This window comes from Abramis brama (assembly GCF_963993115.1).
Source record: "Abramis brama genome assembly, chromosome: 16".
NCBI classification, from domain to species: domain Eukaryota; kingdom Metazoa; phylum Chordata; class Actinopteri; order Cypriniformes; family Leuciscidae; genus Abramis; species Abramis brama.
This window is the reverse complement of record NC_139978.1, coordinates 5,098,800-5,122,110: the sequence shown is the minus strand read 5'-3', so window position 1 is coordinate 5,122,110 and position 23,311 is coordinate 5,098,800. Positions and strand designations below refer to the sequence as shown.

The 23,311-nt window shown below is 37.2% G+C and overlaps 2 protein-coding genes across 2 annotated transcripts in view; one reads left to right on the top strand and one right to left on the bottom strand.

Annotated features, from left to right (window-relative positions):
- Positions 1 to 10,451, bottom strand: part of fkbp15b (FKBP prolyl isomerase family member 15b) — a 35,740-nt gene extending 25,289 nt beyond the window's left edge. The window contains exons 1-11 of the mRNA XM_084087283.1: positions 10,228 to 10,451; positions 6,665 to 6,771; positions 6,121 to 6,199; positions 4,207 to 4,276; positions 4,046 to 4,120; positions 3,874 to 3,972; positions 3,650 to 3,799; positions 2,789 to 2,857; positions 2,572 to 2,715; positions 985 to 1,106; positions 844 to 892 (exon numbers count right to left, since the gene is read on the bottom strand). Coding sequence (XP_083943409.1) covers positions 844 to 892; positions 985 to 1,106; positions 2,572 to 2,715; positions 2,789 to 2,857; positions 3,650 to 3,799; positions 3,874 to 3,972; positions 4,046 to 4,120; positions 4,207 to 4,276; positions 6,121 to 6,199; positions 6,665 to 6,771; positions 10,228 to 10,277 — 1,014 coding nt within the window. The 5' untranslated portion in view covers positions 10,278 to 10,451. The remainder of the gene's footprint in view (positions 1 to 843; positions 893 to 984; positions 1,107 to 2,571; positions 2,716 to 2,788; positions 2,858 to 3,649; positions 3,800 to 3,873; positions 3,973 to 4,045; positions 4,121 to 4,206; positions 4,277 to 6,120; positions 6,200 to 6,664; positions 6,772 to 10,227) is intronic.
- A 536-nt stretch (positions 10,452 to 10,987) lies between these two features.
- LOC311066424 (uncharacterized protein) lies at positions 10,988 to 14,404 on the top strand (the record flags this gene model as incomplete). Its single annotated transcript, XM_084087609.1, has 6 exons — positions 10,988 to 11,079; positions 12,760 to 12,887; positions 13,270 to 13,417; positions 13,499 to 13,562; positions 13,693 to 13,805; positions 14,314 to 14,404. Exons 1-6 carry the CDS (start codon positions 11,075 to 11,077, stop codon positions 14,402 to 14,404), a joined length of 549 nt encoding a protein of 182 aa, XP_083943735.1. The 5' UTR covers positions 10,988 to 11,074.
- Between the last annotated feature and the right edge of the window lie 8,907 nt (positions 14,405 to 23,311).

Genomic DNA, 23,311 nt, shown 5'->3' with positions numbered 1-23,311 from the left:
AAATTATATTTAACAGTGTTATTAAATGATAAGTGTAATATTAAATATTAACTTACACTACAAATCCAAAGTTTGGGGTCGGTAAGATTTTTTTAATGTTTTTGAGTCTCTTATGCTCAACAAGACTGCATTTATTTGATCCAAAAATAGAGTAAAACAGTAATATTGTGAAATATTAAATTAAAATAGCTGTTTTCTATGTGAATATATAGTAACATGTAATTTATTCCTGTGATCAAAGCTGAATTTTCAGCATCATTACTCCAGTCTTCAGTGTCACATGATCCTTCATAAATCACTCTAATATGATGATTTGATGATCAAGAACAAGCCGGATACATTTTTCTTCAAGATTTTTGGAAAGTTCAAAAGAAAAGCATTTATTTGAAATAATATCTTGTGCACGGACCACTAACCCATGGCTCCAGCTATGCTTACTTCAATAAAAGTCTGCATTACAAAAAAAATAGTGCAGGGCAATTAATCGCATCCATAATATTATGTGTGTGTACTGTGTATAAGTATTTTGTATATATATAAAGACACACACATGCATGTATATATTGTATATATATATATATGTATACATAATTTATATTACATATAAATATAAATATTTTGTATATAAATAACACATTTTTCTTAAATATATACATGCATGTGTGTGAATTTATATATACAAAATAATTATACACAGTACAAACACATATATTATGTTTTATTTTTTACTTTTACTTTTATTTTTTACTTTACTTTTATTTTGAATGCGATTAATCATTGCCCAGCACAAAACCCCAACCTAAAACCAAATATGTGATCCACCTGAAAAGAAGCCAGACTTACACTCAGCTGTTCACTGAGGGAGTTTGATTTCGCTCGAAGAGGCGGTTCACTGTAAACAAAGAAGAAATGTAGTAAACAGATAACCTCAATCAAATAATATTAATATAAAATCATCTCCAGCCAGAAGCCAGGAGGGCTCACCTGGGTTTGCTGGTTTGTGGGGCAGAACTGAGGGACTGGTTCGGCTCAGAGGAGCCCAGACTCTCAACACTGGGAGCAGGAGACGCCGAATCTCTTGAGTTTCCATCCTTTGCAAACTTGACCTGCACATGCATCGAGAGAGAACACATATGAAGAGAGCAGGGCTGTGCATAGTTCTACAATGCTGCAAAGTACGAGTCTGAGGATGGGAAAGGACATTCTTCTGAGTGTGTATTAAAGGGGTTCTTCTCTATATCAGTGTCTGTTTCTGAACTCCTGAAACGCCTCCATTGTAGTCTTGAGTTTCTTCCGGGAACGAACACGTCACAATATTCCTCATTTAAATAATTCATACGCAGAATAAAGGGGCGGGGCCTGGTTGAGTTAGTTAGTAGTGTGTTGAAACTAGCGGTTATGGTAAGGGGCGGGACATTTCCCAAACACACTCAAAGCGCTCGACCAATCACAACACACTGATCCAGCCGACCAATCAGAGCACAGTGTGCTTTTCAGAAGGAGGGGCTTCATAGAGACAGGAAGTAAACAGAGCGTTACTGACAGACTGGGAAGAGAGGAGCTGCAACAATGGAGAATATGAGGAAAATAATATTTTTTGAACAATCAAGCATTAAAACCAATAGAGGGTATGCGCGTGACGTCACCGTCGGCCGGAGTGACTGCTGTTACACACACTGAGTGGCAGAAACACTGAGCGGCAGCATTAGTTTTCAGTGTGAATGCCGCGAAAAACACGCAAAACACATCTAAAACGGGAAAGTGCATTGAGATTGACTGTATAAATAGATCTGAGGTATATTTTTACAGACTGCCGAAAGCTACAGAACAGAGAAGTGAATGGATCGCTGCAAATCACAGAAACAACCTGATCCGGGCAGAGAAAGGTGGATTTGCAGTTATCATTTTGTGTCAATATGCTGAATTTAAGGGTAAAATCATACCCTATATATTGTATTGTTATATATTGTATTGACAACTCATCAATTAAATATTTACCATCGTATATTCTGCATAATTGGACGTTTTTAAATAAACACTGACAAAAAACTATACAAGTTTTAGGGCTGGACGATATGTAGATGTATACAACATTGATATAAGTGATCACCTGGATTTAGATCGTATTTATATCAAGCGTTCACAGGCAAATTTGCTTTATGTATTTCCCCGATGTCAAAATCAGGCTCATATAAATGTCAGGAAACACGATTCCTGGAGGCATGTCAATATCCGTGGATCACTGGATCTTTGTTAAGTCGTAAGGAACACTATATCGAGCTTCAGTTTTAACTGATAATCGTTTGTTTTACTCGTGTTTTCGCAGTTTCCTCTATTAACTCCAGTCACTCAGCAGCTCTTCTGCCGTTCAGTCCGGCTGAGGGAGTGTGTTCCTGCGGGAAAGTGACGTCAATGCAAACCCTCTATTCTAGTAGAACCCCAAAAACAATCAAAGACTTTAAAAAAAAGGGCATAATAGGTCCTCTTTAAGACATTGGAACATATAAAAACCTGAATCATCATAAAATATCATAAAAACAACATGATAAAGTAAATGTGAGAATGACGTACCCGCCGGATCTCCGCTTCGAAGACTAGCGTGCTATCCGGTGGCACGCGGTTGGGAACGCCCTGCGATCCGTACGCGAGACCGGGAGGAATCACCATCAGCCGCCTCCCAGCTTTCCGCATGTTCAACATGCCCTCCTCCCAGCCCTGAGAGACGGGAGAATCGCTTTAGACTGCCGTATGAGGGATAATCACACGTAAAAGACAACTTCCCTCTCACCTTAATGACCTTCCCAGCCCCGAGCTTCAGTCGCAGCAGTTTGTCTTTATTCAGATTCGAGTCAAACATCTGGAGGAGAGGAAAATAAACTATGAGAATTTGGATAAAGCTGGGTAGCAAGAAATCAAACAAATTATCAACGGATAAAGTGTTATTTTTTGAAGAAATTAATACTTTTATTCTGCAAGGACACATTCAATTGATCAGAAGTGACAGCAAAGACATTCATAATGTTGTAAAATATTTATCTTTCAAATTAATGCTGTTTTTTTTTTTTTTTACTTTCTATTCATCAAAAAAAAAAAACCTGAAAAAAAATCATTAATAGTTTCTATAAAAATATGAAGCAGCAAAACTTTTTCAACTGATAATAATCGGAAATATTTCTTGAGCACAAAATCATCATATTAGAGTGATTTCTGAAGGATCATGTGACACTGAAGACTGGAGTAATGATGCTGAAAATTCAGCTTTGATCACAGGAATAAATTACATTTTAAAATATATATTCATACAAAATTATTATTTTAAATACTGTAATAATATTTCATAATTTTACTGTATTTTCGATCAAACAAATAAAGCCTTTGTAAGCATACAATACTTTTTTTAAAATGTACCCGGTACCAAACTTAAGCATTAGTTTTGCTCTATAATTCTCATTCAAACCATGTTTACATTAACCAGAATATGAATTGGATTTTGGTCATATTACAATTATGTATGCATCATGTAAATACATTAACTTGCTTCGCAAGTAGTACATCTCAGATCATAATGGCAGCTTATTAACTCGCCTAAGCCATGTCCATTATGGGCCCTGTGTGCACATAAACACGGTCATTAATAAAGCATCTTCACCTGTCCGATGGTGTGGTTTTGCAGCAGCGAGCCAGTGTAGGCCACTTCTAATGAGTCTCCATTCTCCACAGCCTGGCCCTCACCCAGAAGAAGATCCTGGGTCAGGACAGAGTCTAGCGGGCCGCCACAGTTCACTTTGGCAAGACAAACCTGAAACAATTACATTTCTGCGTAAGAATCTCCTCACACAACACCAGGTGACGAAGAACCCATAAAACACAAACCTCTTTAGAAAAGTCTGTAGCCGCTTTCTCAGATTCAAACATCAGTGACCAATTCTGTCTCTGGTCATCATAAAACGTGCAGTAGTTACTGGGCTGGACCTGAGTGTGAAAGAGATCATTACAAACAACGTTCGGAAAGCAAACATGTTTAATTATGTGAATAAGAGCTCACAGTGAGGACGAAGCCTCTGTGGATCCTGGCGGCCGTCACCGGTTTCTGTTGACTGACATACAGCAGGATCTTGTACTAAAGAAGAGTGCAGACGTTTGTGTGTGTGTGTTATAAACATCCCCATTTAAGACTTAAGAAAAAGAAAAAGTGATCCTTCTAACCTCTTTAGTTGTGTGATTTCCAAGCACCGCAGCTCCCAGTTTGCCTTGCTTCACATACTGTCCGTTAACACTAAACACACAAAAACAGTGATCACTGCGTTTCCCTTTTCATTACATCAGTCTGAAAACTAAATCACAGACAATCAGCGCTCAAGATAAATCTTTATATGCAAATTCTAGCATGTACTTTGCTTTGGATATCTGGTTTACAGATCTGTATATATATTTCATGCCCTATTCTTTACACTTATAAAACAAAGGGATGAGTGCCAAACATTAGTCCCAAACTGATGAGTGATATCTTCTTGCAGTGCGTAGATCCAAAAGTAAATCAAAAATAAGAAAACAAGATCCGCACACGAATATTGGCCAAAAAGCTCACGAGATTTATTTTCCAGAGGCCACAAATAAAGTGCAAAAAAATGCAAGAGTGCAAAACGTTTTCGGGTTCAACCCTTCATCAGTGCAATGTGTGTTACCGTGCTCAACACCTGCAGTCATTTACACACTCATTACCGTAATCCATGTAACATACCGGAATCTGATTTTATCCCATATACAAATATTCACATCAAACGTCTACATGATTATATATACATATCGCAAAAAAAAAAAAAAAAATTGGTAACATTTTTAAAAAATACAAATAAAATAAAATAAATAAATCTCGTGAGCTTTTTGGCCGATATTCGTGTGCAGATCTTTTTTCCTCTTCTTTACACTTAAAATTAATCTGTTAACTACGGTAATCACCCCCATTTCTGAGCATAGATCTGAAGTTAAAGGGATAGTTCACCCAAAAATGAAACTTCTGTCATCATTAACTCACCCTCATGTCGTTTCAAAGATATAAGTGAAATCTAAGAGATTGACAGCACACGTAACTACCACTTTGACACTTCAAAAAGTTCATAAAGAGATCGTAAAACTAATCCATAGGTATCGAGCGGTTTAGTCCACATTTTCTGAAGAGGCCGAATCGCTTTATATAATGAACAGACTGAATTTAGCTTTTATTCATGTATAAACATTGATCAGACAGAAGCTCAACCGAACCAAACGTGCTGCGTAACACGAGAATGAACCTCATCAGGTCACGCTTATCTAACAAGCTCCTGTTGACCAGAACTGATGTGTGAGTTGATGAATGTTTGTGAATAAAAGCCTAAATTAAATCTGTTCATAATATAAAGCCGATCCAGTTGCTTCAAAAAACTTGGCTCGATTAATGTGGATTAGTTTTATGATATCTTTAATCACTTTTTAAAGAGTCAAAGTCGTAGTTGCGTAGCCGTCAACGGAGGGACAGAAATCTCTCAGATTTCATTAAAAGATCTTCATGTGTGTTTCAAAGATGAACGAAAATCTTACAGGTTTGGAACGACATGTGGGCGAGTGGTTGCAGAATTCATTTTTGGGAGAACTATCCGTTTAAATGGATGTAATTCAAGGTCTCTTTTAAAGAACATTCAACAGATGGTTGCAGAAGTGAAAGCACTTAAAAAATTAAAGTGTACAAAAGTAATAGAAGTAAATGTTTTAATTTTATACAAAATGCATATTTTACAAAATAATTTGGCCTCTAAAATAGCTACTAAATCAAAACCATATATAAATAACAAATATATACAAATGAAGAGTTCAGATGCAAAAGCCTCTAAGTGCCATCTGAAATTTTCTTCTAGAATGATCATTTTTATTAAGCTCGTATATTCAAGTTCAGTAATTTCACTTAAATGACAATTAATAGGTTATTTTCATTGTCATTTAAGTGAAATTACTGAACTTAAATATACAAGCTTGATAAAAAGGATCATTCTAGAAGAAAATTTCAGACGGCACTTAGAGGCTTTTGCATCTGAACTCTTCAAATATATATATATATATAATATACAAAGTTATTTTTCAACTTACTATCTGTAGGCATGTACTGCAGTAGCAAAGAGAACAGCAGGAGGATTCTGGGAAGGGGCTGACTTTTGGTTTGGGGGTCCTGTGAAAACATGTCAGAAAACTCTGCATTAAAGGAGTAGTATCATACTTTTTTTCCTCCTCATACACTCCAATTATGGGGAAATTCAATACACGTTTTTGCCACTTTTGCCACTTTTTTCTTTGTTTCAACATCTTTGTTTACACTTTAAACAAAGACGTTTTTTTATTTTTTTTATCCCAATGAGAAAAATCCTTTAAGAACAAAGGCCATTAAAAAAGTGTGCGGGCACTGATGCTCTATTAGACATCTCTGACATGTACACAGGGATGCTTATGTTTTGATTCATTCACCTGTCTGAAATCTGAAAGTTGCAGTACTTTTAGTTTAAAACATTTTATGTGGAGGAGGGTGGACATTTTAAGTTCTGACAGTCATAGTTGTTTATAGAGTTATTTTATCAAAAAAAAAAAAAGGATGACCATTTGATCCCTCATGATATGACCTAGGTTCCTGTCGCCTTACCTGAGTTGGCCGAGCTCTTGCGGGGCTGTTTGGGAGCCGTGTACTGGAAAGACTCATTACCCTTGCTTGCTGTCTGATCCAGTCCAAAGAGAGAGGCTAACTTTGCTCTGAAATCACAAAAAAGCAGCAAGTAAATCCACTATTACACTTCTCCACTTGAGCGAGATCACATGAGTCTCTGAAAGATGCTCAATTCTCAAATTAAAGCTGATCTAATTTAGCCTTTGAGTTTCTGATTAAACTTTCAACTGAAGGACATCAATGAACACCTGCTTGAAACCAGAACAAAAATTCCAGTACAGCCTCTGTACTATCATTGGTTCGGTAATAAACACACATACGGCACTGACCCATGGATCTCTCTCCACTTGTAGTCATTGTCCTGCTGTCCTGCCATGCTCAGCTAGGCCACCAACATTGTGTGCATGCTGACCTGCTGCTTTTTAGCAAAGCTAAGGAATGATAACCAGCTAATCTCCACACATGTGCATGTGAGCTTCGTGCCACTGTTCCAACTGCATGTAATATCAGATCTCTTCAGCGGGTCTTGCAGAGTCAACAACCACACAGGAGCTCCTCGTGACTGTGGCGCCCCGTTCCGATCCGGGACGTCCAACTACAGCATGTGAGCGGCATTAACACTCTGACTTTAGTCTCCACTTCTCGACAATCCTTCCCAACAGCTTCATATTCCCCAGTTATTACACGGCTCTGTGGAATGCTTGACTCTGATTGGTCAATCGCGTATATACGGTATATTATTCCCAGAGAACAGCCGCTGAACACAGAAACACAGGCTCATCCGGGTCACTGAAGTCAGCGGCGCTATACGCTCGCTATGAACGGTTTTTCTTCGTTGAAGTTTTGCATTTGGTGAGCTAATAAAATATTAAAACTCAGTCGAATCAATATTATGTGTACATTTATTTAAATATGCCATCCAGTATCGTGGACTCGCTCTCTCTTGTTTCATACAAACGCAGCGGCGGCCATTTTGTGAGTATTGTTTTGTACACTGTTGGATTATAAGATACAAACAGGTACGATTTTAAAACAGTTTAATCAATATCTCTTATCTCCATAGTTATTTATGTGGTGAAATGCTGTGTAATAAGTGGTGTGGCTGTATACCGTATTAAATGTCCGTCTAGTTTGAACTTGCTGCGCTAGAAACTGCTCTCTCCGCGGAAGCTTTGCGTTTAAAGACCTAATAAAATATTTCAACTCAGATCAATATTTCGTGTCTAATTATTTACTTATGTACCCGTGTAATAATCGAGATAATGTACATCCAGCCGGTTGTTATCTTAGAATAAACCCCTTCAGGTGTGTGTGTGTGTGTGTGTGTGTGTGTGCGCGTTATCTCAGAATAAACCCCTTAAGATGTGTGTGTGTGTGTATGTGCGTTATCTCAGAATAAACTCCTTCAGGTGTGTGTGTGTGTGTGTGTGTGTGTGTGTGTGTGCATTTTCTCAGAATAAACCCCTTCAGATGTGTGTGTGTGTTATCTCAGAATAAACCCCATCAGGTGTGTGTGTGTGTGTGTGTGTGTGTGTCTGTGTGTGTGTGTGTGTGTGTGTTATCTCAGAATAAACCCCTTCAGGCTGATGAAGACCTGATCCTGATCACCCTGTCTGGGTTTATTCTGAGAGAACAACCGGCTGGATGTACACACTATCCCTTACACAACACACATGCACGCTTGGGCCAGGCGGAATGACAATATATCGATCCGACGGTATAAATTGTCAACTGATGTTGCTATATTGTGTATAAAGACTTTGCATTGACGTCACTTTCCCGCAGGAACACACTCCCTCAGCCGGACTGAATGGCAGAAGAGCTGCTGAGTGACTGGAGTTAATAGAGGAAACTGCGAAAACACGAGTAAAACAAACGATTATCAGTTTAAACTGAAGCTCGATATAGTGTTCCTTACGACTTACCAAAGATCCAGTGATCCACGGATATTGACATGCCACCAGGAATCGTGTTTCCTGACATTTATATGAGCCTGATTTTGACATCGGGGAAATAAAGCAAATTTGCCTGTGAACGCTTTATATAAATACAATATAGGCAGATCTAAATCCTTGTGATCACTGACATCAATGTTATATACATCTTCATATCGTCCAGCACTAAAACTTGTATAGTTTTTTGTCAGTGTTTATTTAAAATCCAATTATGCAGAATATACGATGGTAAATATTTAATTGATGAGTTGTCAAATTACAATATATAACAATACAATATATAGGGTATGATTTTACCCCTAAATTCAGCATATTGACACAAAATGAAAACTGCAAATCCACCTTTCTCTGCCCGGATCCAGTTGTTTCTGTGATTTACAGACTTAATTTGTTTAATTCATATTTGTGTTATAATGCATGTCTAATTTGCTTCTTTTTATTATTTTAATAACAAAAATAAAATAACAAAAATAACTATGTTGTGATAAATATGTTTATCGTGATATAAAATTGTATTAAAAATTTATTAAAATAAAAATGTATTAAGACACTTAAAGGTTTCAAACTGAAAGGGGGGTCAACAAGAGAGTCCTGCGGCCGGGGAAATGTATGACAAAAGTATAATTAAATAATTAAATAAATAATATAAAAGACTAAAAAGAATAAGTAAAAATATAAACTTATAATACAAACTTATTAAAATGATTAAATAAATTATGCATCTAACTGTACAGTAGTTTAATGAGTAGTTTAATGTAGCTTGAAAGAAGAGAACATAAATATTTTTTTTAAATATTTTGCCATATCCACAGTATAAACTGTGTCTTTATACAAGACAACTTAAAGGTGCCATTTAAATACCCTCACATGAGAATCATCATATTTAGGGAACTAAAGCATTGAAAACCCCCGATTTAAGCAACACTCAGAAATGTCTGAATGTCTATCATTATATAAACCAAAGTTAGTTATGAGAAAACTAGCAGAATTTGTTGCGGATGCCTCTTGTTTTGATATTTTGCTGTATAATGCAATCCCACTGAAACATTAATAAGGGTGATTTAATGCTTCTTGGTCTTTAATGATGTTTTTGGGGCCACCAGTGGGCTTTGGGATTTGGGAGTTATTATTAGTTAACAATATAACCTATATTACTTCATAAGCTGAGATGATTTTAGTGAAACTGAAGAAAGAAACACCCAAACCAAGAGTTACCTTCAGCACGACAGTTAAAGACCAGACATCATGTGATCAAGCAAGTCATGCCAGAACAAATGTAACATTCAAGTGATGAATGTTTAAAACAACTCGCTGTTTTATTAACACAACAAACGGTTCATTTGTCTGTTAATGTACTTTTGTCGCCAAAAAAAAGTTTCTGTCATTCATAGGAAAGCTGCAATATATTCGCTATATTAGTAGCCATGCGTGACACTTCACTTTCGGTTTCTATTGCACCACAAGTGCTTTAGTTGTTTCAGGTCTAAACATCTAAATAAACTTTATTTCGATAAATAAGGTGAATGAGGTTTTCCTGGAGACTTTCGCCTGCATGACTGTGTCTTTGTCCGTCAGGAATTCACTCACCCTCCAGTGGGAGACAGAAAGTCTCCGTCCTCGTCGTCTGTTGCAAACATGCCTCTGACTGATCTTCACACCGCGAGACTCTAATGTTACTTATATTACAGATATGAAGTAATGATCGCCTGCATGCGGTGAGGAAATAATATTAACATATATTAATTCTTTCCAAGTCGCTTCCTGGTTCTGCTGGTGTCAGCTGACCCGCCACATGATCACGCGCGCTCTACGTCACGCAGCACTTCCACTCACTCAAATCAAAGTTTTGTTTTATTAATCTGGACTGGCAAATTATTTTCAATAGGGTTTCTTGATATTATTTGTCTTGTTAACTATTGAACTATAACTTGTTTATTGTCTGAAAGTTTGTCTGTTTTTTGTATCTTACGTTTACACACACACACACACACACACACACACACACACACACACACACAAAAGGAACTCTGAAGTGAAAAATAAATAAATGTTGTATTATGTTATGACAATGATGATAATTGTTGTTAATGTTTGTTTTTTTCTTCTTCAAGCATTAAAAAAAAGTTTTTATTTTATTTATTGTATTGTGTGTTTGTATTTTTTTCTCTCTAAAACTATCTTTATATACCTGTTAAATGTTGAAAGCTCGAATTAAAAAACAGCGCGAGAAAAAAATAGTCATAAAAGCTAATTTGGAAAATCTAAAAGAATTTTCAACGGCTCTGGTATTGCATTAGTGCGCGGAAAGTGAAAGTGGCCCCGTGACCTATTGCTGCTGCTAAGCAACCAAACTTTACACAAGCAGAGACACACGTCCGTTAACGACTGCGAGTATGTAGCCTACTGTGATTTTTTTATTTATTTTTTTTAGCAAATGAGGTAAGTGTTTAAAAGAGTATTTCATGTTTGTGCGTATGGCCTGCTTTGAATTGGAACAACAAGAACGAATTCAATCCAATTCAATAGAAAACAAATAAACAAAAAATAGACAGTTGAGGGATTGTCGTTTTGTTTAATAATCGTCACATTGTCATTTTATTCAGTAATTAAATTAATAAAAGCCTGTGGTGGGGTCATTGCGGATGTATCTGCCAACTAATAATATTTTATTGGCTAGAAATAGTTAATATATGCTAAAAATCTTTGAACACTCACAGAAAATATATAATATAATATTGTATTCTGTTATATAAAATATAATATTTAATATTTGTAGGTTAAAACTCATTTAGAAATATTTGATATTATATAATATTATGTATAATACGGGGCTGATTGGTTGACCTTGGTTCTCACGTTGGTTCTGATAAGGTGTGTGGAAAACGCACAGATAAAGTAGTTCCAGCAGGTTTTGACCGCATTACAGTTCTATATCACTTCGCAAAATGATCTCAGTTATTTCAAAGGTCTTTACAGCCCAACAACAAAAGAGCCAAAACACACAACGACACTGACCAAACAAATAAATATGTTTTAAAACAATAGGATAAATATGACAAATTATTTCCATGTTTTTTTTGCCACAGAATTATGTTTTATTCTATACAGAAAGCACATACTCTCTTTCTCCCATTCAGACACACATACAGTCCGGACACACACTTGCACAGCGCTGCTCTGACAATTTTATCAGTAAAATAGTTTACCAACTTAAAAGATACATGACATTTCTCACTAGCGATGCAATAATGGCGCTGTTCTTGAAGCAGATAAACTTACAGTTTCGCTATTACTAAAAATGCAGCTGCCAAACGCTGTTGAGAAACGCATAGACTCAGGCAATTCACACACGCTTAACTTCTCTCTCTCTCTCTCTCTCTCTCTCTCTCTTAATCTCTCTCTCTCTTTAATAACTGCATTAATAACTACATTAGTCTGATATCACTGGCTCTAAAATTATGCATTAGCAGCGAAGGCTTAGGATGAGATGCGTAAGAAATTAGTCACACACACAAAAACCTGACAAATGTCTTGACCCAAAAAGCGTAGAAAATACAACATCTGAACAATGTTTTGAGGTGTTAACCGTAGTATAAGCGAAATAATTGACTCCGGGCCATTATTGACTCCATTACCACCTCGGGTGTGCATTATTTTCGAATAATTCTGTGGCCCGACGTCAATTAGTCCTTACATAAAATATAATATTCCTAGGCTAAAAATATGTCTTTTCACTCACAAATCTCAGGTATCAGGTACTTCTTTGAAAACAAAGAATATTTAATATTACAATTTAATATTTATAGACTAAAACTCATTAAGAAATATAGAATATTATATAAAATGCATAAAAACTCATATAAAATTAATATAAAAAACTCATTAAATCTCACAAATCTGATCAGGATCAATGTACTACTTTGAAAACTAATATAGAAATATTTATATTATATTATATAAAATATAATATTTAATATGTATAGACTAAAACTCATCAAGAAATATATAATATTATATAAAATGCATAAAAACTCATATAAAACTCACATAAAATCTCACAGATCTGATCAGGATGTCTGCAGTTCTCTGAAAGCTTGTCTCTTTTGCCTGGTGTTTCAGTGTGGATGGAGCTCACTGCTTTAGGGTGCTGTGTTCGCACCCGTGCTGCTGGGACACTGAGTACCGAGGGATCCGAGGAATCACACGCCTCACTCCAGCACGCGTCAAGAGATGCTCTCTCAAAGACCGTGCGTTTGCATTGCATTTCTGATAACTTCTGCACATCTACTTTCTCACTGGATTTCACTGAATGCCTGCACTGTAAAAAAATTCTAACCCTCCCAAATCAAAAATTTCAAGTGACCGATAACATCTAAATTTTTCAATTGGCCCAAGTAAAATTCTTGTTGCAATAGTCTGTTAACATTGGCTCAATGAGAAATAATACGTCAGACTAACTGAAAAATTTAGATGTTATCGGTCACTTGAAATTTTTGACTTGGGGATGTAATTTTTTTTTTACAGTGTGTGATTTCTGCGTAATGTCCTTGTGTCACATAAGCTCCTATTCATTAGAAGTTTGCTTGTATAATGCCATCATGTTATTCTGCTTTCTTGTCACACCAACAGAGATCTTTCCATCTCTGAGTGTTGTCAATGTCTCTGAATGGGCTGGACGGAGGAGACCGATTACAGAAAGGCCATTATACAGCGCTGACACAGAGGAATCTTTGAACGATCTCACCATACAGACAAAAGACACTGGAAAGATCAAGAGGTGAGTCTAATACATGGCAGTAGTAACTCAGTAAAAGTCATCAAAACTATAATTATTCCATCTCTGGTTATTTTCTGGCAGGGCAGATCTTTCCTTCCCAGAATCCATTTCCAGCACGCTCACTGATACACAAAACAAAATAAAGGTACGTGGAGACTTCCAAAATATGCATTTTCATTTTTGCCGCTTGTCAGGCCGTGGAATGTGTGAGAAGTGATGCACTGTAGTCTGGTGATTGATCAGAATGAGTATTAAATTATGACTTGTTTTTGCAGGTAAATACTGTTCACATCAGTCCTTTCACAGGCTGTTCTGAGTTTCCACAGTGTCCAGTGGTCACATGGATTCCCAACCCGCACCACAAGCCTCAGTGGCTCCACCAAAACAAGTAGGCCTGGCTTCCCATTGTATCAGTAAACTATCACTCTTAGAAGAAAAGGTTCTATATAGAAGCTTGAAGGTTCCATCAGGCGCTTTTAGGGGTTCCATCATGGGATCATTTTATGAATTTAGTCTTATATAATTAATTTTGTCTTAGTTCATTTTTAATTAAATTTTATGAATTAAACAGCTCTTAAACATACTTTATTATTATAAAAAAAAATAAACATGAAAGTTTTATGCAACCATTTAAGACATTCTCCTTGTATAGAACCTTTTTCTTTAAAACTGAGTCAAGAACCCTAGAGTTCTAAATGAACCTTTTTTTTCTTAGAGTATATACTGGTTAGCTATATATATCATATTACTATAGTACTGCATATTAGCACTTTTAAAACCACATCTATGAGTATTTATGAGCATGTATTGTATATTTTATAATTCACATGTACAGTGTAATTTTTTATTTTGCAACAATCTTCGTTAATGTTCGGCATCTGCTTTTCACCTTAAAGGTCTAAATCTCCAAACATTGCTATAAAAGAGTTCATCTGCCTTCCATCTTGTCAAATGCCATCCAAGTCATCCAAAGCGGTGAGTAATTAGGGTCTGATACGTTTATACAGCCATGATAATATGAAGGCAGAGCACTTTTTTAGAGATCATAGAATTGGTAAATGCAAAAGAAATATATTTTTCATTCCTTTTTCCTTTTCAGGCTAACCTGCGGAAGAGGTGTAATGTTGGTAAAAGGAGAGAGCAGAGAGGGAGTAACTCGACACTAGAGAGCGCTGGCACCCCACAGCGGCTGGGCATCGGCTTTCCTCCCATCCCGAATCATCTCTCCCGCAACATTCCCTTCAAAGGTCAGCACAGAAGCTTCGGGATACAGCTGCCCTTTGCCTAACTGATATCAAATACAATTATTCTCAGTTTTGTAATTTAAATGGAATAATAGAGCATTACCAACTTAACAAAATGAATGCATGTGGCCATGCTAGCACAACAGCCAATAAGGCCTCCAGAGCACAACACTTTGTGTATATATTTATATATAAATGGCCACAGCATGTTATAAAATGATGATGAACTATTATTATGGGTGTTCACACTTGTAGTTCAGCTTTCGTGGTTCATTTGGTCTGGACCAAAAAAAAAAATTTTTTTTTATACATATATATATATATATATATATATATATTATTCAGTATATATAAATTTAGTCCTGGTCCGATTAGCGTTTAGATTTTTATCACAGAACCAAAAGATTCCGAACCTATAGGCACAGGGATACGTTCACAACCTGATTGGTCGGCTTTTATGACGTATTGCCTATTTTGAGACTGAACTTACCGAACGTCCAAAACAACGCTGTGTTCTGGGCTAAATGCGCTCGCTGTATGTGCGTAGCTACATATGATGGTATTTTGATCAGCTGAGAACTTGTGTAGAGCTTATTAAATGTGTAAAGGAGTCAAAACAGCGTCAGGAATCCCTCCGTCACACACACACACACACGGATCTGCTGCAAGGAGACGCGGTTCTGATGCCTGTACTGAACTGTGATGGGCAACATCACGACTATGATGAGAAAAACAGTCCTTTTTAGGGTCGCATCTTCCTGTTTTTGGTTGGTTTACATGTCTTTGGTCCATATTGCGTTAATATTTCATTCGAACCGCACCAGAGTTGGTTTGGAAGCGGATCGAGACTCATCTTTTCTGCGTCTCGGTCCGTTTGTTTGGTGGCATCAGGGTTCAGATGGCAGCGTTCACACTTATTCAAATCAACCGCACTAACAGAGCAATCGCACCAGGGTTTGGTTAATCCAACCAAACAAGCCAAGTCCCCCTGTGGTGAAAATCCAGCTTTTAATGTTGTTTAGGGTCAGGGTTAGGTCTATGTGGTGTTTTTAATGTGCTTTAAGACAAACCATGTGTAAATTCATAAGTCGACACCATTGCTGAGTATTTTCTCCTTAAAACTGCAGTGAACCAAAGACAGTCTCAAAAACACGCTTTGAAATCGCTGGTGTTTCTGACGTCACAAACTACCTTGTAACCAATCAGATCAACGTGTGATCGTCAACCAGTGGATCTCTGAGCTGAGTGAGTGAGTGGAGGCGGGGCTCATTTGCATATTCATAGAACCGTGTTTACTAAATGAGGCAAGGGTGTCGAGTTACATTCAAGATATTTTAAGCCATGAAGAAACTTCTTTCAAGGAAAAAACTTTAGATATGTCATTTTGGTGATCAAAGATGAGTTTTAAGGGATAAAATGATTCAGAATTCAGAATAAAAAAATCTAATTCCGCTTTGATCCCAGAGGCTACAGTATTTGCACTACTTGCACCAGATGCTTCATAGGGTGAAGTCAGGTAAACTGCTTGACGTTTTTTGGCCAAATCATCTAGAGCAGCATTCAAATGTTTCTCAATGTGCTCTTTTGTGTCTGTAAGGCCCGTGAAATTGGTCCAATATGCCGGTCCGCCAATACACAGGGAAGGTTATCACGTGTTCTGTCCTCACTCGTGCAGAGTATTGGTTGGTTAAATTTACAATACATTTAGTTATGTATTCTCTCGTTAATTCATCTGACTCCATAAATGAAAGGTTTTAATGATATCTGTGGATCATTAATCATGAGTGAATGTTTGACTATTCCGTTTAACTCTTCAATGAAAATAATATCAAAGTCAGTTAGAATGATCAAATGTAACAATTTACTATGTCAGGTAAATGTATCATGCCAATTTCATAATCAATTCAAAGATAATCGATACAAAACATCAAATGCTCTGGAATAGAGAGTGGATGCAAACCCAACATTTAAGAAATACGTTAGGCTGAGAGATCTATATCTCTCAGCCTAACGGACCGATCTGAGGTACAGAAAAAGGCCCCGAACTCCCTGCTGCACTTCCTTAAATAGACAAACCTTTTCACCTGGAACCATGTGCTAACAACAGAAATTTGCATTCAGAGGTACACTGTAACACCTCTTGGGGGTGCGCGACCATTTGCTTGAGAGACCAACCCCTCCTTGTATGCTAGTTATCCATAAACCTTCAAAAACCTTATTACCTTGTGTTTCACTTATTCTGGAAATAGGACATTTGTACCAGTCGCACTGTGACATTGTAAATGATACCAAACATGAAAATACTCTGTGATAATCATTCACATTAAACTATACATTTTCTTGGGTGAAATCAGGTGATCGTCTGAGCCTGAGAGAGAGGGGGTGAGGGGAGAGGGAAGGAGATGTAGATTAAGATGACTCAGACTTTCGTCTCGATGGTGCACGAGGGCCAGTTCAAATGATAATCTCCAGAGAGGTCCTTTTGTCCTCTCAGGGCCTGGCCACCCCCAAAACAGACTGTCTGGAATTCCCTAATTTATCAATTCTTAGTTACAGTCACAAAACCCCAATTTTACTGGATGTCATAATATGTCTGTTTGTGTGTAATCTTTCCTTTTCTTTCTGTTTCTCCCACTCATCTATCCACAGATAGTGGGTGTGGATCACTGGACCAAAAACTCCCAAGCCTAACCACAACACACCCAAACCATAACCGTCTCAGTGCGATCTTAAGCCTGAGTTTAGGATCAGTGACGTGCTGGAGAGGCAACTGAAACAGACCTATAGAGGGGTCTAAAATCTGCTGAATCTCTTCCATAAGTAGTTGTGTCCAGTGATTCAATGCACTTTTGTCTTGAAAGACTTTTCATATTTTAAACATAGTCTAACTTTGACAAATAATTGAATTGTAGCCTATAATGATAATAAACAGCAGGTGGACAAATCAGGGAGATTCAAATCTTAACTGAACTGAACTTGCAAAGTGAATAAATTACATTTAAAGTGAGTTCAGTTGATATATGCTGCATGTATTAATCCGTATTTGACAACTAATAACATACATTATGTTACATACATACTCTATTATTCAAATGTTTGCCATCAATCTCATTTATCTTTTTAAAGAAATCCATTCATACCCTGCCAAAAAATCCAGCATTTCTTGACCAGCGAGAATTAAATGCTAGACCAGATCTAATCAGCAAAACCCAGCCTGGACAAACATCTGTTGAATTCTTGCTGGTTTGTGCAACATTTTTCAGCAGGATACAGTGCCCTCCACAATTATTGAACCCCCTGGTAAATATGATCAAAATTGGCTGTAAAAAATAAATCTGCATCGATTATCCTTGTGATCTTTCATTCAAAAAATGTGCAAAATTCTAACCTTTCATTGAAGTAAAAGAATTGAAAGTGGGGGGAAATCACATTATGAAATAAATGTTTTTCTCCAAAACACGTTGGCCACAATTATTGAACCCCTTTTATTAAATACTTTTTGCAATCTCCTTTTGCCAAGATAACAGCTCTGAGTCTTCTTCTATAATGCCTGATGAGTTTGGAGAATAACTGACAAGAGATCAGAGACCATTCCTCCATACAGAATCTCTCCAGATCCTTCAGATTCCCAGATCCATGTTGGTGCTTCTCCTCTTCAGTTCAGCCCACTCATTTTCTATATGGTTCAGGTCAGGAAACTGGGACGGTCATGGCAGAAGCTTCATTTTGTGCTCCACAACAAATTTTTGTTTTGATTTTGATGTTTGTTTTGGATCGTTGTCCTGATGGAAGATCCAACCACGGCATATTATAAGATTTCTAGCAGAAGGCGTCAGGTTTTGATTTTTTATCTGTTGATATTTGATAGAATCCACAATGCCATGTATCTGAACAAGAAGTCCAGGACCTCCAGCAGAAAAATATGCCCACAACATTAAAGATCCAATGGTATATTAAATTGTACACATGGGGTACTTTTTATCCTTGTGTTCACCAAACCCATCTAGTGTGTTTGCTGCCAAAAAGCTCTGTTTTAGTCTCATCTGACCACAGAACCCTGTGTTGTTTGAAGTTCCAGTCGTGTCTGACAATTACATTTGCTGGAATTTGTTTTTGGATGAGCGAGGAGGTTTTTTTTTAAACCCTCCCAAACAACATGTGGGGATGTAGGGGTTGTTTGATAATTTTTTTTTTAGGCTTTCTGACCCTAAGACTCAACTAATCTCTGCAATTCTCCATCTGTGATCCTTGGAGAGTCTTTGGCCACTCAAACTTTCATACTCGCCGTGCATTAAGACAGTATAGACACACGTCCTTTTCCTGGCAGATTCATAACATCTTTAGTTGGTTATAACTTCTTAATTATTGCCCTGATGGTCAAAATGGGGATTTTCAATTCTTTAGCTATTGTCTTACAGCCACTTTCTAGTTTGTGATGCTCAACAATCTTTTGCTACGCATCAGAACTGTATTCTGTGGTTTTACTCATTGTGATGGATGATTAAGGGGATTTGGCCTTTGTGTTTCCTCATATTTAAACTTCTGTGAAACACGAAGTCATAGCTGGACAGTTTCATGTTCCTAGTCACCCTGGTGTGCTAAATAAAGGTAAATATTAATGGGAATATACTTCAGAGATATTTTACTCGTAAAAAATTCTAGGGGTTTCAATAATTGTGGCCAACATGTTTTGGAGAAAAACATTTATTTCATAATGTGATTTCCCCCCACTTTCAATTCTTTTACTTCAATGAAAGGTTAGAATTTTGCACATTTTTTGAATGAAAGATCACAAGGATAATCGATGCAGATTTATTTTTTACAGCCAATTTTGATCATATTTACCAGGGGTTTCAATAATTGTGGAGGGCACTGTATGTACAACTAGATATTTATGTAGTTAAAATTTCAGTTTTCTGACTGGAGTAATGGTGGCTAAAACAGGGCTTTGCCAGCATAGTCTATTTATTAAATATATAAAAATGTAATTATGCAACAATAATTTAAAATACTACTGTATTCTGTGAACAGTAGGATATTTAAAAAAGGATTAAGTTTAAATCTATATTAAATAAAGATTATCTAATAATTAATTTAAGAATTAATTAATTAAATTAAGTGTATCTAATAATGTTGCACCAAACTTTAAACTTTGTTTAAAAATAAACACACTTTAAACCAACATTTCATCCCTGGTTTTTATTTAAATTAAAAATAGATTAACTTTAATCCTGTTGCTCTATTATTTTATACTGTGATTTAAATTCCATTTGGTATTAACTTTAAATTTGCAGGTGAGGAGGTTTAAATAATATATTTTTTAAAAAATCACCTACAATTAAAATTAACTGTAGATGAAGATTTAAATCACATTCTAATAATTGTTTTTAATTAAGTAGTGCACAGCTTATTAAAAAAATCAGATTTAAACTTTGCTTTATTTAATAATTATTGGTGCAACCCACCGTTAGTGTTTTCAAACTTTTAAATGGTATATAAATAATAATAATAATATGCATTGGTGAAACATCTATATCATAATAAAATGTTGTAATGCATTTGTTGCTTGCAAAAAAAAGTAATTAATCAGAATATTCAGCTACTTTTGATTGGCCGCCAGTGGAGAAAGAAGCTTTTTGGGTTCAGATGGTGTAGTTACTACATCTACCGGCTGCTATTGCTAACCGGCCAAACCTTGACCCTTTGGTACAAACACACACACAGCTGCAGTGTCCTCCCCGGGTCGCTTCTCACACCCAGCTCTGTCTCTGTTCCAGGTAACCTCCCGTCTCACCGCACACATGACCACACGCCCATTGCACTTGTTTTTCCATTCGCACAGAGATTTTAAGTGTGTTTATATAGGAGAGAATGGGCAAAAAACACTGTGAGAGAGTGAGTTCTGTGCACTGGGATTTCCACAGTTGACATCCAGGTTTGTTCCTCGCTGCTCACAGATGCTGAGACACTATAAACATAACGTTTGTGGCACAAGCCAGGTGTGACCGACTACAACTCTGGGTGACATGCGCATCCACCCAAATGAAGAGGTCATTTACTGCATGGATAGCAAGACATTTGTTTGTCAGCGAGGTTCCTCCCATGTGTGCAGGTGTTTCCTTTAATTATGCATCTGAATCATATCATTTATTATGGCTGTTCTCAGAATTAAATATTCATTTGCTACTTACTGGATAATACAGTATGTATTATACACTGTCTATTATAGTAAAAATAGTCATCATTTAATTATCCTATGTAATTTTAATATGTAAGAATTATGACAAAAGCAATGTGTTATAAGTTCTAATTAGCATCAAACACATGCAGTTTGCTCTTCCTTTTTACATTACTTTTTTTTTCATTTGTGCTGAAATGGAAGTGAAAACGGCAGCGAATCCATTTGATAGAAATCACTCGAACACACTTCGATGTCTAAACTCACACTAAATTGGTCACTACATTTAACTTAAATGTATTAACTAAAATTCTCACATGACCTCATGAAGTCACAAGTGTTATTCAGCAAGTTGTCATCATGGAAATAAACTGTTATTTCGCATTTTAATAAAAAATGTACATCAAGTCAAGAATTTTTTTTCTATTTCTTTTTCATTTGTCACACTGGAAATGAAAGGTCTAGTTGAACGCATTACATTGTGGGATTAGTAGTATCCCAGCTAACAAATTTATGTTCTAATAACCTTTTGCTGTTATACGTTTTGAGAATATTATTAAAGCCCAGTGCTTTAGTAGGTCATCCGGATACTTTTCGCCTACTGTTTTATGAATACTATGAATTTTCAGATATACTTTGCGCCCATACTGTTTTTCACCTATACTATATTGTATGGAAGCAGGGCTGTAGTCAAGTCCACCTTTGTCGAGTCCAAGACCAGGACTAGTCAAGACCGAGTCCAAAGAGGTTCGGGTCCAAGACCAGGACTAGTCAAGACCGAGTCCAAAGAGATTCGAGTCCAAGACCAGGACTAGTCAAGACCGAGACCAAAGAGGTTTGAGTCCAAGTCCAAGACCAGGACTAGTCAAGACCGAGACCAAAGAGGTTTGAGTCCAAGACCAGGACTAGTCAAGACCGAGACCAAAGAGGTTTGAGTCCAAGTCCAAGACCAGGACTAGTCAAGACAGAGTCCAAAGAGGTTCGAGTCCAAGACCAGGACTAGTCAAGACCGAGACCAAAGAGGTTTGAGTCCAAGACCAGGACTAGTCAAGACCGAGTCCAAAGAGGTTTGAGTCCAAGACCAGGACTAGTCAAGACCGAGACCAAAGAGGTTTGAGTCCAAGTCCAAGACCAGGACTAGTCAAGACCGAGACCAAAGAGGTTTGAGTCCAAGACCAGGACTAGTCAAGACTGAGTCCAAAGAGGTTTGAGTCCAAGACCAGGACTAGTCAAGACCGAGACCAAAGAGATTCGAGTCCAAGACCAGGACTAGTCAAGACCGAGTCCAAAGAGGTTCAAGTCCAAGACCAGGACTAGTCAAGACCGAGTCCAAAGAGGTTTGAGTCCAAGACCAGCACTAGTCAAGACCGAGTCCAAAGAGGTTCAAGTCCAAGACCAGGACTAGTCAAGACCGAGTCCAAAGAGGTTTGAGTCCAAGACCAGGACTAGTCAAGACCGAGTCCAAAGAGGTTCAAGTCCAAGACCAGGACTAGTCAAGACCGAGTCCAAAGAGGTTTGAGTCCAAGACCAGCACTAGTCAAGACCGAGACCAAAGAGGTTTGAGTCCAAGACCAAGACTAGTCAAGACCGAGACCAAAGAGGTTCAAGTCCAAGACCAGGTCTAGTCAAGACCGAGTCCATAGAGGTTCGAGTCCAAGACCAGGACTATTCAAGACCGATTCCAAAGAGGTTTGAGTCCAAGACCAGGACTAGTCAAGACCGAGACCAAAGAGATTCGAGTCCAAGACCAGAACTAGTCAAGACCGAGTCCAAAGAGGTTCAAGTCCAAGACCAGGACTAGTCAAGACCGAGTCCAAAGAGGTTAGAGTCCAAGACCAGGACTAGTCAAGACCGAGTCCAAAGAGGTTAGAGTCCAAGACCAGGACTAGTCAAGACCGAGTCCAAAGAGGTTAGAGTCCAAGACCAGGACTAGTCAAGACCGAGTCCAAAGAGGTTAGAGTCCAAGACCAGGACTAGTCAACAGAGTCCAAAGAGATTCGAGTCCAATTCAAGACCGAGTCAAACTGAGACAGTCAAGACAGAGACAGAAAAAAAAATCATCTCTTCAAGACCATGTACTTAACTATTGATAATTTATGTGATGTGAGAGACAGCATATCTTCTATTCTAAGATAATCATTTTGCATTATTATTTGTAATGATCAAAAAGCATGTGTGCACATTAAAGTGTGTATTTTAGCTGCCTGGTTGTTTTTAAATGCAGACCCCTAAAGGTTTAGAATATAGTATTTGAATATAACTAAATGTTGTTTCTAGAGCAGCAACATTAAAGTTTACAGCAGCAAATTCACTATTGTCTTTTTACTCAGGAAAGTGTATTGCAAGTACTTACAGTAACAAACGTAACGTTAGCTGTTGTCAACTCGCTTCTTCACTACAGCTCTGTGTGTGTGTGTGTGCTAAAGTTTCTAGTCTGATGCCCCACGGCCCATTTAATAGCATGTTTCAGTA